This window comes from Hipposideros armiger, unplaced genomic scaffold, assembly GCF_001890085.2.
Source record: "Hipposideros armiger isolate ML-2016 unplaced genomic scaffold, ASM189008v1 scaffold_270, whole genome shotgun sequence".
Classification (NCBI taxonomy): Eukaryota; Metazoa; Chordata; class Mammalia; order Chiroptera; family Hipposideridae; genus Hipposideros; species Hipposideros armiger.
Genome location: NW_017731620.1, coordinates 647,059 through 666,823, shown reverse-complemented (window position 1 = coordinate 666,823; position 19,765 = coordinate 647,059). Strand labels below are relative to the sequence as shown.

The window sequence follows — 19,765 nt, the reverse complement described above, 5'->3', positions numbered from 1 at the left end:
CCAACTTGGGCCAGTGAAGCAACATCCTCCACAACTAGACTGAAGAACAAAAGGACAGCAACTTGTCTGTTCTCCTTCCCCCAATTCCCCAATTAAAAAAAAAAAAAAGTTTGCTTAAGAGGACAAGCTCTGAGCAACAGGGTTGCTGGTTCGATTCCCACATGGGCCAGTGAGCTTCGCCCGAGCTGAGCTGCCACTGAGCTGCCAACAGGTGGCAGGATGGCTCAGCTGGTGAGAGCACGTGCTCCTAATGACAAGATTGCCTATTGGATGGTGGGCTATGCCCACCCGCGGCTGGGACTGAACTCAGCACTTTGAGCTGAGCTGCCCCTGGGATGGTTCAGCGGATAGAGCTTGCGCTCTTAACAGCAAGGTTGCCGGTTTGACTCCTGCATGAAAAAAACAAACAAAAACATTCTCTGATAGAAAAGAAAGAGGAATTTAGAACTTGTTAGCGGTATATTTTTGGTTCAGTATTCTTAATACAGGTTAACTATTTTATCAGAAGACACAAGTAGTGTGAGCACTCTCTGAAGATTTTGTCTCATTTTTAGTGTCACATTATAGACTGATAACTCCTTGTTAATTTTTTACGTGATCATTTGTTCTGTATTTCCTGATTTACTCTTTTAACTAGCCAATACAAAGTTATGGAGGCGATTTTAAAGAAACTATATTAATTCACATTGCATTAAATTTGGAATTTGAGATAATTTGAAGGAGTAACTAGTTAAGCTGAAGTCTACCCGTGTCCTATTAGTAAGAAAGCATTTACTAAGCCAGTTAATAATTATGCAGGAATATCGTCTGACATTTTTTTTTTTGTTTGTTTAAGATTTTATTGCGGAATTAGGGGGAGGGTAACAGCGTTGGGGAATCGGGGAAGGGGAACAGACAGGTAGATAAATTGCTGTTTTGTTCTTCAGTCTAGTTGTGGAGGACGTCGCTTCACTGGCCCATGTTGGCATGATCACTGTGGTCTTCCGGTGAGGCAACTGGTCGCTGGTCATTGGTCAGCCGCTCACAGCGCTCCAGGTAGCTCACACCAGCTACCAGCGGCTCACGCTGGCTGCCAGCCACTCACGCAGCTCATAGCAGCCCACTGCAGCCCTGCTGCATCCTATGCTGTCGCCAGCGACTCTCAGCAGCCCAGCTCCAGGTTGAGCTGTTGTTCATCATCTTAGCTGTAGAGGGCAAGCGTCACTGGCCCTCAATGTGGGATCCGAACCGTAGCCCTGCTGCTCAGAGCCGGCGCTCCCAAGCGAGCTCTTAACCAGTTAAGCCACTTGGCCAGCCCTCGTCTGACATTTTTAAGCCTGGTAATGCCACATTTAAATATCCTAGCTGGAGCGTGTGGCCAAGTCCAATTGTTGATTGCTTGGCTGCGGCCCTAACAAACCTGTTTGCTCTTTGGGGCAGCGCCACCCAAAAAAAAGAAAAATTAATCCTAGATTAATTTGAATTATCACATCCTACGAATGATTTAGACAGACATAAAGAGATTTAAAATAATATTGATATAATGATTTGCATATTTACTTTTATTGGTTTAAAGTTAATAGGTTAGTTTTACATTCACAATTTCTTTTGCCTTACTACAATATTAGGTATGACTAACAAAATTATTTTAATTCTGTCTTTAAAAATATGTATTAACTACAGCCATAATTTCAAGGACTGTCAACAGACATGTAAGAAGAAATCTTCAATAATGATAACTTGGATGTCTTTGGATTTTTACACAAAAGTGCTTAAGAGCTGCAGGAGTTTGTTAGAATCTGTTCAGAAATCTGAGCTAGAGGCAATTATTGATAAAGTGATGAAAATATATGATGCTTTGATTTATATTCAAGGTGAGTATAAATAAGCAGTAGATCAAAATAACCTTTAAAGATAATCAGCATGGAAATAGGCTTTCTCTTTTGCCTAAGGCCTAAATAAAGAAGTGTTTGAAATACCCAAAAGTTTTCTTGCTTTCAGTTCTGTTAAGCTTGTCAGTAATTTCCAAGTTCCAAATTAATATGTGTAATATTTTGATTTATTATTCTTTTTCAGTCAATAGCAATTATAACTTCAAAATTTTTTATTTGAGAATCTAAAGAATGCTATGATTCTTAAAAATGCATAGATGCATATTTTAATGAAGTAACATTTAATTTTGGGGGGTTCACAGACCTCAGAACTTCATCTCTATGTTAAGAACACCTGTTTATTGAATCTTAGGCCTAATTCCACTTGATGTTTAGAACATCTATTTTTTATTGAAAAAACCACAGTTAAATATGATTAAGGAAAAGAGAATTAATCACCTGTTACGTGTTTCGGTAGTAAAAACGTCATTTGAAGATCACATTCTGGAAGATTTATGTGGAATGCTCTCACTTCCATGGATTTATTCCCATTCTGATGATGACTCTTTAAAATTGACCACATTTGCCACTAATCTTCTAACGTTAAGCCAGAGGATTTTGGATAGCTTCTGTAAGTGGTCACAAAATTCTGTGTGTGTTGTTTGTTTTGTTTTAACTCATCTCTAGATGGGACTTTAACACTTACCGTTTCTATTTTTTCAATAATTAAAAGAGAAAGTACATTTCTAATAGTTTAAAAAGGAGTTAGACATGTAAAAAAGTTAAAAATTGTAGGATTTGCACATCCTGAACTCTATTCTTCCACATTATTCTCCAAAAATGTCATTCTAATTTACATTCCTGTTAGCAGAATATGGGAGTTCCCATTGTTTCACATTCTTACCAACACTTAGCATTGTCATAGTTTAAAATTTCTGCTATCTAAAAAAAAACCCCACAAATGTCAAGGAGGTAACTATCTAAAACCACTTTTTCTTGTTATCTGATGGGTGTGATTTTCAATTTGCATTTTCCTGATTATGTAGTAATGTGCATAGACCTTTTTAAGTGTCTATGTTTTATTTTTGGAAAGAGCTTTTAATTAAATTATATATACAGCCCAAAGAAATGGATACACATTTTAAGAAAGGAAAACTGTATTAAAATTGTACTACTCAATATATACTGATAGCAAAAGATGAATACAAGTCACATTTGACTTCTGCAATTATAAAACATGCTCAAAGTGGTTATCATCAGCGTCCAGACACTTTGTATTACGGTGAGCTACTGCTTGAGCAACGTTGACAAAGTGTCCACTTGTTTACTTTTTTTTGGCATCTCCAGTATATTTAGATGTTATCTGACTTTACAACAAAGAATGAATGTATGTGTGTGTGTGTGTTTGTATGTATATGTATATAAAATTAACACTTAGAAATCTTAATAGATTTACTTTTTCAGCACCACAGGCACAGTCACGGTGTGTGTTTCTTTTGACTCTGTTTCCAAGAAGAATATTTCTTGAGTGGAGAACTGCAGTTTACAGCTGGGCCCTGCAGAGCTCCCATGAAGTAATCCGAGCTAGCTGTGTTAATGGATTTTTTATCTTATTGGAGAAGCAGAATTCTTGTAACAGAGTTCCCACCATTCTTATGTATGTATGAATATTTTAATTTGAATATATAACCTGATTGAGAAGATCATATATGTAAATTGATGTTAAATGCTGGGTGTATAGAATGAATATTGCTTTTAGTTTTAGATTTTAAATTTTTTCCTCCTGGGCTTTGTCTTAGCACTATTTTTGTCCCAAATTATCTAATACTATTTAGACCACAAAATTAAGCAAGTTTTATTACCTTTTTTCCCCCAGAGATAAAGTCAAAGATGATTCTGATATTGTCAAGAAAGAATTTGCCTCTATACTTGGTCAACTTGTCTGTACGCTTCATGGCATGTTTTATTTGACAAGTTCTTTAACAGAACCTTTTTCTGAGCATGGACATACGGACCTCTTTTGTAAGAGCCTAAAAGTCACTTCTCAACAGGAATGTTCATCTTCTCGACTAAAAGCTTCTGTTTGCAAGCCGTTTCTTTTCTTACTGAAAAAAAAAATATCTAGTCCAGTGAAACTTGGTGAGTGATTTATTATTTAATATTTTAAAACCTGCTGAAGCTCTGTTTTAAAAATCAGTGACAGAATTAGCCTGAGGCCTTAAAAAATTAGACTTGCTTGATAGATTCAATGCTTATGTAATGATTATTGATAAAAGGGATGTCTGGTATTAGACTGTACCCCAGAGCTAATAAGGGAAGTAATTTTTGGACTTTTTAAACGCTCTTGTGGTTTGACAGCATAATGGGGTACACCTGTTTTTTGATTCAATATTGTGAGGTTCAGTGATCTGTGTCCTTACTGATACCAGGGACCTTCTTACTGTGTCCCTGCCACTGCCTCAGACCTTCAGAACTTCAGTTAGGTACTTTGCCCAGCTGAGGACTGTGGATTGTATCTTCTTGACCACTTTCCAGTGGTTTGTTGGGACCATGACATTTTTACACAATTACTAGGCTTGTTTGGGTTTTAAGTTGTAATTTGTTCTCAAGTTTTCAAAACAGTATGTGATAGGTAGTTTCTAGGTCTTCCTAAATCTTTTAATGAAAGATTAATAGTAAGGCTAAGATTGCCCTTAGTTCACAGTTCTTCAAATTAGTGAAATGTGCTTTTAAGTCTATCTTGGTAACATACAAAATCTAAGTGACTAGTCATTTTACAACTTAAAGTTCTATAATTTATTTTAGGTTATTTATAACTTATTAAGTATAAAGTAAATTTAGAATTATAAGTATTCATTTTAATCCTCCGCAATTCTATGTGATCTACAAATTTACTAAATGTTGGAATTAAATACTAAATACTGCATTATAAGGAAACTTAGAATTCTATGTAATACATTATTTATTGACAACATTTTTACAGTAAAACTTTGACGTTTAGTGTGTTAAATTAGGTATTATGTGCTCTCTCCCTTTAGCTTTCATAGATAATCTATGTCATCTTTGTAAGCATCTTGATTTTAAAGAAGATGAAACAGATGTAAAAACAGTTCTTGGAACTTTATTAAATTTAATGGAAGATCCAGACAAGGATGTTAGAGTGGCTTTTAGCGGAAATATCAAGCATATATTGGAGTCCTTGGAATCTGAAGATGGATTTATAAAAGAGGTTGATAGTTTTTATTTTTAAACATTAGTGATTTTATAAACATGTCTCTAAAAGTTTAACTAATTAATTAATTTTATTCTAGCTTTTTGTCTTAAGAATGAAGGAAGCATATACACATGCTCAAATTTCAAGAAATAATGAGTTGAAGGATACCTTGATTCTTACAACAGGGGATATTGGAAGGTATATTTGGTATAATTGATATACTTATTTTGGCCATTGTCCTTTTTTATTTGCCTGGTGTTAGAAATGGTGATCTGAGAGATATGACAGATATTATAGAAAGAAATGTGATATTAGCATGGTTTTATATGTGGATTTCCATTTATTTCTGAGACACTGATGATAACTTTTTCTGTTTTTAAATTTTAGGGCAGCAAAAGGAGATTTAGTACCTTTTGCGCTCTTGCACTTACTGCATTGTTTACTGTCCAAGTCAGCATCTGTCTCTGGAGCAGCATACACAGAAATTCGAGCTCTGGTTGCGGCCAAAAGTGTTAAGCTGCAAAACTTCTTCAGCCAGTACAAGAAACCCATCTGTCAGGTAAGAGTCAGCATTGGCCTCGACTATAGGAAATAGCAGTACTTTGTAAGAGTTAAAAACAGAACATATATATGTTTTATTTTTCTTGCCTTAAAAGATATATTTTTAAAAATGATGTATTCAGGGCCGGCCAAGTGGCTCAGTTGGTTAAGAGCTCGCTCAAGAGTTTGAGCTATGAGCAACAGCGGTTCAATTCCTGGCCTGAGCTGAGCAGCTGCTAAACTGCCAACAGGTGGCAGGATGGCTCAGCTTAAAAAAAAATAAAAATAAATAAAAATGATGTATTCAGTTTATTTAGGGAACCTAAATCTTGCCAGTTTTATATTTTAGCATCTTGGACTAAAGATGTAGATTGTAAATGGAGATGGGAAAATGATCTTATAATAATATGTTGGATTGTGACCCTCTATTGTTAATCTAAACAGAGATGCCTTTCTTTTTTAACCATTCTTTTAGTGATGATAAACTCTTTTATGCCTTGATATTATGGCTAAGGCACTTTGTTTTAAAAAAGGTTAATTGAATTCATGGCTGATGTTAGGATATGCTAAAATATTGGCTTTGCTCTTGGTTTTATAATCCTAAACAAGATATTCAAGTTTCTTAAGTAAGCCTGGTTAGTTTATCTGTAAAAGGGAGATTATGCATAAACCATTTCATTAAGGTTGTTGTAAAAATTAAATGAGTGCTAATTCAGGTAGTGTGTTTAGAATACTATCTGATACTGTCCTTTATGTCACCTTCAAAAGTATTAGTTAAATTTTCTTCCTTGTGTGAAAATTAACAAATCATTTTGCTCCAGTTTTTGGTGGAATCCCTCCACTCCAGTCAGATGACAGCACTTCCTAGTACTCCATGCCACAGTGCGGAGATGCGAAAACAAGATGTGGCTCACCAGAGAGAAGTGGCTTTAAATACCTTGTCTGAAATTGCCAATGTTTTTGACTTTCCTGATCTCAACCGTTTCCTTACTGTAAGTGGTATAGCATAGTCAACTTGACTGAGGTTTTTCAATTCAATATTTTGTGTTGTAGATTTTTTTAAAAGAAAATCTGGCAAGTACCTTGAGGAGCAATATAGACCCTAGATGTTCAAATTTACATGTTTTCTTTTGACTGATATGATAATGTTACCTGTGTTATAAAATTTAAATTCATGTTGATTTGAGTCATTGCTCTATATGGTTAGCTATTTTGAAAGGTTAATACTAATTAATACTAATTTATTTAGCTGACTGAGCCCTGAAGTCTTTTTTTTTTTAAAGATTTTTGTTGGGGAATTGGGGGATAGGAACAGTGCTGGGGAATTGGGGGAAGGGGAACAGACAAGTTGCTGTCGTTTTGTTCTTCAATCTAGTTGTGGAGGATGTTGCTTCATTGGCCCATGTTGGTATTATCATTGCACTCTTCCCAGGTGAGGCAGTTGGGTCGCCGGCCACTGGACGGCTGCTCACGGCGGCTCTTGGCAGCTCACACTGGCTGTTGGCCGCTCACGGCAGCTCACGAAAGCTCACGCCAGCTGCCGGCCAGCCCCATTGCAGCCTACTCCGTTGCCGGCGACTCACAGCATCCCAGCTCCAGGTCAAGCTGTTGTTCACCATGTTAGCTGTAGAGGGCGCAGCGTCACTGGCCCTCATGTGGGATCCAAACCGGGGCCCTGCTGCTCACGAGTTGGCGTCCCAAGCCAACTCTTAACCAACGCACCACTCAGCTGGCCTGTGCTGAGTTTTTTTATTTTTATTTTTTTATCATAAATAGATGCTGGATTTTGTCAGACATTTTTCTGCATCTATTAATATGATCATGTGGTTTTTATACTTTATTTTGTTTATGTGGTATATCACATTAATTGACTGGTAGATACGGAACCAGTCTTGCATCCCAGGAATAAATCCCACTTGATCGTGGTGTATGATGTTTTTAATGTATTGCTGAATTCGGTTTGCTAATATTTTGTTGAGGATTTTAGCATCTCTGTTCATCTAGTTTTGGAATCAGGGTAATGGTGGCCTCATAAAATGAGCTTGGCAGCCTTCCCTCCTCTGGAATTTTTTTGGACTAATTTGAGAAGCATAGGTTTTAATTCTTCTTTGACTGGTAAAATTAACCTGTAAAGCCATCTAGCCTAGGACTTTTGTTTGTTGGGAGTTTGTTGATTACTGATTTGATTTTGTTAATAGGAATCAATGTGTTCAGATTTTCTGTTTTTTCTTTTTTCTAATTTAGTCTTGGAAGATTGTATGTTTTTAGGAATTTATCCATTTCTTCCAGATTGTCCAATTTTTTTGGCATATAATTAATTGTAGTATTTTCTTATAATACTTTGTATTTCTGTGGTGTCATTTGTCACTTCTCTTTCATTTCTGATTTTATTTATTTGGGTCCTGTTTCTTTTTTTCTTGATGAATCTGATTAAAAGTTTCTCAATTTTGTTCATCTTTTCAAAGAACCAGCTCTTGGTTTTGTTGATTTTTTTGTATTGTTCTTTTAGACTCTGTTTCATTTATTTCTGCTCCCATCTTTATTCTTTCCTTCCTTCTACTCACATTGGGATTTATTTGTTGTTCTTTTTCTACTTCCTTTAGATGTAAGGTTAGAGTGTTTATTTGAGATTTTTCTTGTTTCTTGAGGTAGGCCTGTATTACTGTGAATTTCCCTCTTAGAACTGCTTTTGCTGTTTCCCATAGATTTTGGGCATTGTGTTTTCATTTTAATTTGTCTCAGGGTATCTTTTGAGTTCTTCCTTGATCTCATTGTTAATCCATTCACTGTTTACTAGCATGTTATTTAGCCTTCATGTGTTTATGTGTTTTTCAGTTTTTTTCTTGTAATTGATTTTTAGTTTTCTGCCATTGTGGTTGGAGAAGATATTGATATGATTTCAATCCTAATTTATTGAGACTTGTTTTGTGGCCTAACATGTAATCTATTTTGAGAAATGTTCCTTGTGCACTTGAAAAGAGTGTACATTCTGTTGCTTTAGGGTGAAATGCTCTAAAAATAACAATTAAAGCTATCTGGTTTTAATTTGTAGTTTAAGGCAACTGTTTCTGTGTTGATTTTCTGTCTGGAAGATCTATCCATTGATGTGAATGAGGTGTTAAATTCCCCTACTATGACTGTTTTACTGTTGATCTCCCTTTATGTCCATCAAAATCTATTTTATATATTTAGGTGCTCCTATGTTGAGTGCGTAAATGTTTACAAAGATTGTATCCTCTTGTTTGATTGATCCTTTTATCATTATGAAATATCCTTTTTTGTATCTTATTATAGCCTTTGTTTGGAAGTCTGTTTTGTCTGATATAAGTATTGCTACCACAGCTTATTTTGTTTGTTTCTTTCCACTTGCATGAAGTATCTTTTTCCATCCTTTTACTTTTAGTCTGTGTGTCTCTTTCAATCTGAAGTGGGTCTCTTGTAGGCAGCATATGTATGAGCCTTGTTTTCATATTCAGCCACCCTAAGTCTTTAGATTGGAGTATTTAATCTATTTACATTAAAAGTAATTATTGATAAGTATGTAGTTATTATCATTTTATTGTTTATATTTTTTATCTTTTTTTTCTCTTTATAAATAAGTCCATTTAACATTTCTTGTAATGATGGTTTGGTGATGATGATAAACTCCTTTTCCTTTTTTTTTTTCCTGGGAAGCTCTTCATTTCTCCTTTATTTTTAAATGATAGCCTTTCTGGGTAGAGTACTCTTGGTTGTAGGTCCTTGCTTTTCATTACATTGAATATTTTGTGCCAATTCCTTCTGGCCTACAAAGTTTCTATTGAGAAATTAGCTGACAGTCTTGTTTTTTTAAGCTATTTTATTGGGGAATTGGGGGATGAGAACAGTGCTGGGGAATTGGGGAAAGGGAAATAGACAAGTTGCTGTCCTTTTGTTCTTCAGTCTAGTTGTGGAGGACGTTGCTTCACTGGCCCAAGTTGGCACCATCATTGCGCTCTTCCCGGGCGAGGCAGATCAGTCGTCGGCTTCTGGACGGCCGCTCACTGTGGCTGCTGGCCACTCACGCTGGCTGCTGCCTGCTCACGCTGGCTGCTGGCTACACATGGTAGCCCATGGCAACCCATTGCAGCAGGGGCTGCAGCCTACGCCGTTGCTGGCGACTCACGGCAGCCCGGCACCAGGTTGAGCTGTTGTTCAGCATCTTAGCTGTGGAGGGCAGTGTCACTGGCCCTCATATGTGGGATCCGAACCAGGGCCCTCTGGCATCCCAAGCCAGCTCTTAACCAGCGTGCCACTTGGCCGGCCCTCTTGCTGCTTTTCAGATTCTTTGTCTTTAACCTTTGTCATAATTATGATGTATCTTGATGTGGGCCCCTTTGTTTGTGACTCTCTGTGCTTCCTCGGCTTGTATGTCTCTTTCCTTCCCCAGGTTAGGGAAGTTTTCAGTTATTCTTCAAATAGGTTTCAATTCCTTGCCCTCTCTCTCCTCCTTCTGGTACCCTTATCATGTGAATGTTGTTATGTTTGAGGTCCTTTAAAGTATACTTATTTTTTTTTTTATTCTCTTATGTTGTTGTACTGATTGGGTGTTTTCTGCTATCTTGATTACTTCTAGTGTATCATTCATTTCAATTATTTTTCATTTCTGACTGGTTCATTTTCCTGGTTTCTATATCCCTTTTTATGTACACTATCTCTTTGTTGAAGTTCTCACTAAGTTCCTTGAGCAGCCTTATAATCAGTATTTTGAACTCTATGTCTAGTAGATTGCTTGCCTCCATTTTGTTTTAGTGATATTTCTGGAGTTTTTTCCTGTTCTTTCACATGGGACATGTTTTTTTGTCTCCTCATTTTGTCTGCGTTTCTGTGTTTGTTTCTATATATTAGGTAGATCTGGTACATCTCCCTGTCTTGGCAGGGTGGCCTTAAGTAGTATGTGTCCTGTGGGGCTCAATGGTGCAGTCTCCCTTATCACCTGAGCTGGTGTTCCAGGTGTGTCTTTTGTGTGGGCTGTGTGTGCCCTTGTGTTGTAGATGAGCATTTAATCCACATCAGTGGGTGGGATTCACTATAGGCTGACTGGCTGTGAGGATTGGCCATGACATTGCATATGAGCTCCTGTGTGGGGGCTGACCCCATGGAGCAAGAATTGCCCCAGTGGGCTCTGGTGCTTGCTGAGACCACCCTTTGGGTGTGCTGCTTGAAAGGCTAGTCTGGTGGTGCTCTTTTGTGTTTTGAAACCAGCCACTGGGTGTATTGGTTCTGGGGACTCTTGCAGGGGGTTGTTCTAGTGCAGATCAAGGTGAACCGCTGCCTATATCCAGACTGAGACTACCTGGTATGAGATACAAAGTGATCTGTGTTTGGACCTGGAGGCATATGGGAGAGGCTGTGCCATGAATCAAATATGGATGCCACCATTACCGGGCCTGTCACAGCTCAGCAAAAAGCACAGGTTACCCTGAGGCCTGATAATGCCTGATGCCCATAGGCTCAGCTGCTGAAAGAACCTTGGGTTGGGTGCTGCTTGGTCTCCAGGAGTTATCCGGGTGGGATGAGTGGTGTTCATCAGGTTAATGCAGATTCAGATATGACACCATTGCTGAGCCTGGGTCCACTCAGCAAAAGGCCCAGGCACACTGAGGTCTGTTACCACCTGCCTGGGGCCTGTAGACCATTGAGAGGTTTTTTTTTTTTATGTCCCATTATATGACTTTATTAGGAAATTTATTCTTGAATTCATTAGTTATGTCTTGAGAAGAAGGGTAGCATAGTGTAATGATTAGAGTATGGATGCTGCGTCTCAGGCTACCTGGGTGTGAGTCCTGTCTCTGCCACTTAGTAGCCATCAGACTTTAGCCAAGTCACTTTTCTTCCTTGTGTTCCAGTTTTCTTATCAAATCTGGCTTCACTTGGTAAGTCAGAGGAAATAGGCATGTGGAGTACAAGGTGGTGAGCACTGTGGACAAGCCAGGACGGGGTCTCTGTCAGCCCAATTTAATTCAAAAGAACTTATTTTCTGGGCACTCATTTTATCAGTTTCAGCAATGATGTAATGTCTAGGACAGCAAGCACTGGACCAGTGCCCAAGCAGCCTCAGGATCCCAGTGGTATGCCCGCCGGACCCAGCCACCGCCATGAGACTGAGAGACTCCTGGGGCATAACGACCTGGGAATGAAGCATGATCCACAGCCACAGAGCCAGGAGCCCTGCAACCACTCCTGCCACCGCTGCCAGAATAAGGACGTTCTCCATTCAAAGGAACAATGCATGCATGCTAGCCCACAGCTCCAGCCCTGAGGAGGGGTCAGAGTTCAAGAACTGAAAGTTTTTAAAGAAAGACTGCAGTACATGCCAAGGCCCATTGCCTGCTGCGGAAAGAGCCTGTGATGGTGCTCAAGTTGGGTGGGTTGGGGTGGGGTTCCAGGGAGTCATCAGGGTGGAAAGAGCAGATTTCACCAGGCCAATGCAGATATAGATTTGGCCTTGTGGAGGGAGGGCTTAAGGCAGTAAAAATGGTGCCCTCCCACTGACTGCATGGGAGGAGGGCTCAACACAAGGGCAGTCGTTGCTGTTTCTTTAGCCCTTGTCCTGAAACCACACAACTCAGTCTTTTCCTGTATGTCTGGTACCTTCTGAAGTGCTGTCCCTATGCTGGAGCCCAGGGTGAGTGCCTGGGAGCAAGTGAGTCTGATCGGGCGAGAGGACGCCTGGGCTTCTAGCAGCCTTCCGTCTCACCCATCATGATAGCCAGATGTAGCGGTGGCTCTTTTTGGCACTGGTGCTCTGGGCTGGGGTGTCCCTTGTGGGGCTGGGTCCGCTTGCTCCTCAGGGAGGACCTCTGCAGCTGAGATATCACTCCTAATTCTCAAACACCACATGTGCGTGTGGGGACAGCCTGTTTCACATCTCCACCCCTCTTACCAGTCTCGACGTGGCTTCTTCTCTATATCCCTAGTCATAGGACTTCTGTTCAGCTAGTCTTCTGATGGTTCTCTAGGTTGATTGTTACACAATTTAGCTATAATTTTGATGTGGTCATAGGAGGAGGTGAACACATTGTTGACCTACTCTGCCGTCTGATTGGAACTCTGACTGAGCCCTTGTGTCTTTAGTGTTATGATTGGTTCCATTGGTAATGCCAATTCTAATATCATTTCAATCCCTAGATATAGATAGTCTTCTGTGAATTTAAGTGACAGCTGGAAGTATGGAGTGGTTTCAGAAGCCTGTGAAAAGTCATTAGGGCTGAGATTTGAAAGATGAACGGAGTAGATTATCTTCTTGTTACCTTCTCCCAAAGGCAAAGTTTATCACTACTCTTAGCTAATAAATTATAATAGTGATTCATACAGAATTTTTCCCTCCTTTAAACTGCTTATAAATTGGTCAAATCCTGGAAGGAAATATGATAGTGTACAGTAAGGATGTAAGGACTACAAAGATACACTTACCTTTACATTCAGTAATTCTTCTCTGGGAACCAAAAAGCACAGATGTTTACTGCCACGTTTTCAAGTAGCAAACCTAAACAACCCTGAGAAGAAACTAAATATTTGTTTTTTAGGTCATAGAATGTTATGTAAATATTCAAATAATAATAATGAATACTTTGTAGAAACTACCTTATAATGGTATAAAAGTGTTATAGGATTAATATTAAGTTGAAAGGTGTAACACAAGTAGAGAGTGTCTCTGAGGGCAGAGCCTGAGTCTTGCTCACTGTCACATCTCCACTGCCTAGGATAGTGACTGACATGTAGTAGACGTTAATTAGATACATGTTGAATGAATAAATGAAAGGCAAACTATTTTATGTTTGGAATTTTGTATATATTTTGTGAATAAGATCTTAAGGGAAACAGACCAAAATCAAAATAGATTTGTTGCCATGTTGGGATGGTGGGTGTGTTAAAAAGATTTACTTTAATACTACAGCATCAACTTTTTAATTTAAAAAACTTAAAATATTGTAATTATGGTAACTCTTTTTTATTGTTTAAATCCAAGTTAGCCCAAATAATAAATCAGGCCTAGAACTTACGCCTTAGAGCATGAGTATATTTTAATAAATAGTCATGAAAAATTATCTTCTTTACTTATACATTAGCTTATTTCTTGTCTTGTCTCTCCCTCTCTGCAGTGTAAACTCTATGTCACCAAACTCTATGTCACTTTTTTTTCACTACTGTATCTGTAGTGCCTGAATCATAGTAAATGCTCATTAAATATCTGTTGAATGAGTAAATGGTAAATCTGAATTCAAATATGTCATATGTCGGCTTCAGATTTATCATGGCATTTGAAACAATTTTTGCATACAGCTTATTTTATCACCTGGACAAATGTACTTTTTGATAATTGTAGTGTTTCTTTTTCAGAGGACATTACAAGTTCTGCTACCTGACCTTGCTGCCAAAGCAAGCCCTGCAGCTTCTGCTCTCATTCGGACTTTAGGAAAACAGCTAAATGTCAATCGTAGAGAGATCTTAATAAATAACTTCAAATATATTTTTTCTCACTTGGTCTGTTCCTGTTCCAAAGATGAATTACAACGTGCCCTTCATTATCTGAAGGTGATTGAATATTTATATATATTTGACTCTTGTTTAAATTAGCATTATAGAAAAGCTGTGGTAACATTCTTTAGGAAAGAGAATTTATAGCATATCTTGGAGTAATATAAGTTCAAATAATGTTATATAAATAAGCTTAGTTCTGGACCTAGATGGAATTATTAAATAGAATTATTATTTTGTTATTTTCTTTGCTCGTTTCACCATAATACCATATGATAACGCATCCATTCATGGATCAGTTTCTCAGTGAATTTCATTAAAAATTTTTTAATTGATTAGAAATATAAGTTAACTAATGATATGTAAGTAATTATATTTATAGGGAGAGGCAGTTTCCTTCAACTGTGGTATAATGTCAGTATTTAGTTTGGCTAATTAGTGCTCTGATTACAATTTAGCCTAATTTCTTGCTAGTTTTTTAATTTAAAATTATAGCCTGCTTCTTTGGTGTCATACTAGTGATATCTTTGAAGAATATGAGACTCCATGGGAATAGGAGAACTGGTCAGATACACATATGTGACTTTACTATTTTCTCTGATATTAATTTATTTCATGTGTTTCATGATATGACAGAGATAGATCTCTTTCCATATGAGAGTTATTGAATACTGAGCATATTTATTCATTTTGAGAAAGAAAATCTGTATTATAGAGGTGGAACGATAATAAGTACTTATCGATCTTACTACATGTCAGAAACTGCTAAAGATTTATATGGATCATTTCACTCACAGTTACCCAATGAGATAAAAATACTGTTATTTTTCCATTTTATAGATGAGAAACCTAAGGCAGAGAGAGGTCAAATTAGATAACTTGTTCTAGTCACAACATAACTAATAAGTGATAAAGCTGGAATTTAAATTTCAACAGTTTGACGAGGAAGACTGTGCTGTAAGGCACTGTACTATCTTTCTTCTCAGGGGTTATGTGTATTTGAATAATGAGTTGATATTTTAAGACCTTGTAGAAAAGTAGGATTTCCTTTTTTAAATTTTATTTCACAAGAAAATCTAATCATTTTTCTTCATTACCTATAGCCCATGAGAGACCTACCAGGAGAGAACGGAGTTTAGAATCATTTTCCAATGCCTTTATATCATTAGTAAATCTTGTCACCTGACCTAGAGCTTCTGATTTATTACTAGTGTGCTAAAATCAATATACTTATTTCCAGGATGTTAGTATGGCGAAAAAACTTCTTAATTTTTTAAAAAATGTGTCTTTGGATTAGAATGAAACAGAAATTGAACTGGGGAGCCTGTTGAGACAAGATTTCCAAGGATTGCATAATGAGTTATTGCTACGTATTGGAGAACACTATCAACAGGTTTTCAATGGCCTATCGATCCTCGCCTCATTTGCATCTAGTGATGATCCATATCAGGGCCCAAGAGATATCATATCACCTGAACTAATGGTAAGGAATATGTTACATGGGTTTTTTTCCTCCTTTTTGTAGCTTAATTATGAAGTTAGAGAAACAAATGTTGCGTGTGTTTTTCAAATGCTAAACATTAGTTTAAATTTTAAATTGGGATTTTTATTTTCGAATGTGATGATTTAAATTGCATGGTTACAGCAAGGCATTAACAACATATATTAGCACTGAAAAATAATATGTTTTCAAATGATTTTATATTTTATTAATATTTTCTCACTGAGTAAGAATGTTTATTTTTCTTCACTACTTTTGAACTATAGATTGGAATACATTTGTAGCTTGTCGTTACTGTCCCCCAGCTACCCCTTCCTTGGCATAACATACTAACTGTATCAATTCTAACTATATTTAAATCCATTGTTAGATTTAAGGGAAATTAGAAGACATATTATCCCTTTTTATATTTTCCTATCTTAAATTTGTAATTGAAATCACTTTAGTATTTTATTTATTTTTTTATCTGAAAAAATAATATAAATCCTTAGGCTTATTACTATTTTTTCCTTTTGATTGCCATCATTCCTTCAAGAAACTCAAAGGACTATCAGCAAAATATCTCAAGACGTTTCTATCTCTGCTTTCCCATTTCTCATTTATTCTGTAGCTCTTTGTACCCCGACTCTGTTCTCACTATTCTACTGAAATTCTTTTTGTCAAGGTCAAAAACAGTCTTGCTACAAATCCAGTGGTCACTTCTCTTTCCTATCTTATTCAGTCTTTCAGTAGTATTCCCGTCCTATGTAGCACCTGTGATAGCACATTTTTCTTGATTTTCGTTTTTGCTTAACTGTCTACTCATTTTGGTCTTTATTGGCTCTTTTCCTCTACTTTATCCTCTAAATGTTAGATTGATTCAGGACTATGTAATTGGGTATTTTCCTCTATCAACATTCTCTCCCTAAATGCGAACGAATCTGGTCTTTTGCTTTAACATGATTTTATAATTCGACAATTCATAGTTGAAATTCCAGTCCTGACCTCTCCTGAGCTTTGGACTTGTGGCTTTATACAGGTTAGGTCCTGGCAGGAAACAGATGGCACACACAAAACTGTTAACTAAAAATAATTTAATAAAGGGGCTATTTTCATTGTCATGGACAAGTTAAGAGAACGACCATGGAATGTTAAGAAACTCAGGGACTAGGAACAGCAGAAAACTTATGCTCCTCTTAGTCCTGGGCAAGGAGGAAAAATGGTGTTACCAGAACCTGGCTGAGAGTTATAACCACGGTGCAGGGGAGGTGAGGGGAGGCCGCTCATTGTAGAGGAATGTGGTCACTGCCAGAACCACTTGAAAACCTAGGGGGAGTAGGAAATGTAAATACCATGCTCTTCCCTCCTGCCCTCTGTTCCCCATCAGTGCTTTCTTTTGACTGAATTCAGTGGGAAGCCAGAGGGTAAGGGATTTTGAGTGATGTAATCTGGGAAGCCTCCCAGGCACAGAGTGGGGCAAAAAAGGGAGATCGCATCTCAGGGTGAGAGAGTGTGGCATACACAGACCATTCAACTTTCTCTTTGTCATGTCTGCTTGCCTGTCTTATAAGCATCTCAAAAAAAAAAAAAAAAGAAAAAGCCCAAAATATAACATGTCCATTAGAAATTTTTTTTCCCCTGTCTAACTTGTTTACCTCCTTGTCTTCCCTCTCCCGGGAAATAGTTGCACAAATCAAAACCTGGGAGGCATTCATGAGCCCTCCATTTCCTTCTTTCTGTATAAGTATCAGTAAGCCCTATCAAATCTGTCTTCCAAATATATTTTTTCTTCTCTGCTGCCACTACCATCACACAAGTGACCATCATCTTTCTCCGGGACAATTGCAGAAACCTCCTAATTGTTCTTTTCCTTCACTTTCCCTCCCTACATCTTTACTCAGTTATTTATACAGCATTTGAAGTGCTCTTCTTATAACTTAAACTCAGGTCATAACTTAAACTCAGGTCATCACTCTGCTGAAATTCCTTCCATGGTTTTCATTGCTCCTATAATAAAATCTAAGGCTGTATGTAACCTGCACACCTTTCCACCCTCATATTGTACAACTCTTTTCTTCTTTTTTCCCTATGTTTTAGCATTGTTTTATTTGTGTTTCTTAAACTTGTCAAGCATTTTCCTGTTTCAGAGCCTTGCGCTAGTCTAATGAAAATAATAATACTTGGAATAATCGCCTGGATCTTTTTCATTCTTTAGATCTCAAGAGTTTCCTGATCACTCTATGTAAACTCCCTTATTCCAGTTTTTCTCTATCATGTGATCATGTTTATTTCCTTATAGCACTTATGGCAACCTTATTTACATATTCACTTATTAAATGTCCTCCTCTCATATTAGTCATGTAAGCTAGTAAGGAGAAAGTGACTTTGCTTATCTTTAAGCCTGTATTTGGCACAGTATTCTAGGCATAGATAATAAATATTTGGTCAGTGGCAGATAAATGAACTATTTGTCTAAATGCAAGAACTTTAAAATTAGAACATTGACATAGACTATGTGAATGTCATCTATATCTGCTTTTCATGTAAGAAGCATGAGTTAAAGCCATGCAATTAATGAGTTACAGATTATTAAGCCTAATCTGAAGTTCACAAATTAAATGTAATTTTAAGCTTAAAAAACACACGATTCTCTATGCTCGGCTAGAGAAAAGTTTATATCAACATCTAATATGGAGAGATGTTTTGGACTCCTATCTTCCTTTGTACCAAGTGCTAGTACACACCCTCCTGCCCCACTCTGCCCCCGGCAGTGTATGTAACCTGGAGATACCAAAATCAGGTGCCTCAGCATCAAGCAATGCAACTTTCTTCCACAGTTAGAAAAATAGTTTAATTGCTACTCCCCCCAGCTCTTTTTCTTTTGCTTTTCCATGCCTGTACATAAAGATTTTGACAGAGAGGAATATTCTTCATTGCAGATTACTCACATTCCCAGTGTTTAATGATATTAACAACTTCAATTTATTTAACACTTTATTATATTCTAAGTGCTTGGTGCATCTTATCTTATTTAACCTTTACAACAACTCTAGGTAATAGGTGCTTTTGTTGTTCCCATTTTACAGACTCAGAGGAGTTAAGCAATTTATCCAGTATCACATACTAGGAAGTGTCAAAATTGGGGTTCAAACCCAGGTTTGGCTGACTTAAAGCCCATACCCTCTCCTCTAGGACCCTTTTTCAAGAAAGAATAAACCCAAAGTCCCATGGTCAGTAGTACCTAATCTGTAACTGTTGATATCTGGAGCCTTCCATCCTTTTACCACTGTTACCTCGGGATGTTGACCCCAGGTCAGACCTTTGTTCTGAGGGTACCTTTTCTTTAATCAAGGCCTTTTCCCCCAGTTTAGCTCTGAATGCTCTATAATGACCGTAACTTGTCTTTTTCTATTCTTCCCCTTAAGATAAATTTCCTCTCTATGGTGGATCCTGACGTGAGTCAGATCCTGAGGACCCCATTGCAGGTCCTTCCATAATCCAAAGCTCATGTTTTCTTATTATACAGGACTGTTTAATCATATTTGTCATAGTGATTAGAAATCAGCTTCACTAGTTTTTTAAAATACTAAATGTGAAAATATATGCATTTGGAGAAACTTAATTCACCAAGCGTTTATTTCTGTTATTCTAATAGAGTTAGGTAAAATAGAAAAGATGTTAGTTAAATAATTAAACTGTTGGTTTATGAAATTTGATATGTGTAAAATTTACATAACACCTGTTTTATGTGTTTTTGTTTTTCCTTAGGCTGATTATTTGCAACCTAAGTTGTTGGGTATTTTGGCCTTTTTTAACATGCAGTTATTGAGCTCCAGTGTTGGCATTGAAGACAAGAAAATGGTAGGTAGTGATAGTTGAGTTGCAGAGCGCCGGAATACAATTCATATAGGATATGCAGATGTGATTTCTGTTCCTACCTACAAACATTCAAAGATAAGAAATAATCAAACAGGGTCTTCTGCATTACTGAACAACTTGTATAAGCTTTTGGGGAGTCAAAAAAGAGGAATTATATCATTTACAGTTCTTTTTTTAATAAGAGACAGAAAAGCCAACCCAAACTGGCTTAAAGGAGTTTGTTTGCTCTGTAACTAAAAGTGAGAGGATAATATAGGTTCGGGCATTGTTTGATTTTGGACACAGTGCTCTCCGAATCAGTTT

General features: G+C 37.3%; 1 protein-coding gene across 3 annotated transcripts in view; it reads left to right on the top strand.

Annotated features, from left to right (window-relative positions):
- The window catches only part of ATR (ATR checkpoint kinase), a 134,974-nt gene that overhangs the window by 15,397 nt on the left and 99,812 nt on the right, over window positions 1–19,765 (top strand). For all 3 annotated transcript variants that reach the window (XM_019656932.1, XM_019656933.1, XM_019656934.1), the window contains exons 7-17: window positions 1,663–1,853; window positions 2,329–2,481; window positions 3,315–3,507; window positions 3,727–3,989; window positions 4,889–5,079; window positions 5,162–5,262; window positions 5,452–5,623; window positions 6,426–6,596; window positions 13,966–14,160; window positions 15,401–15,586; window positions 19,352–19,444. In XM_019656932.1, the coding sequence (XP_019512477.1) occupies window positions 1,663–1,853; window positions 2,329–2,481; window positions 3,315–3,507; window positions 3,727–3,989; window positions 4,889–5,079; window positions 5,162–5,262; window positions 5,452–5,623; window positions 6,426–6,596; window positions 13,966–14,160; window positions 15,401–15,586; window positions 19,352–19,444 (1,909 nt within the window). The remainder of the gene's footprint in view (window positions 1–1,662; window positions 1,854–2,328; window positions 2,482–3,314; window positions 3,508–3,726; window positions 3,990–4,888; window positions 5,080–5,161; window positions 5,263–5,451; window positions 5,624–6,425; window positions 6,597–13,965; window positions 14,161–15,400; window positions 15,587–19,351; window positions 19,445–19,765) is intronic.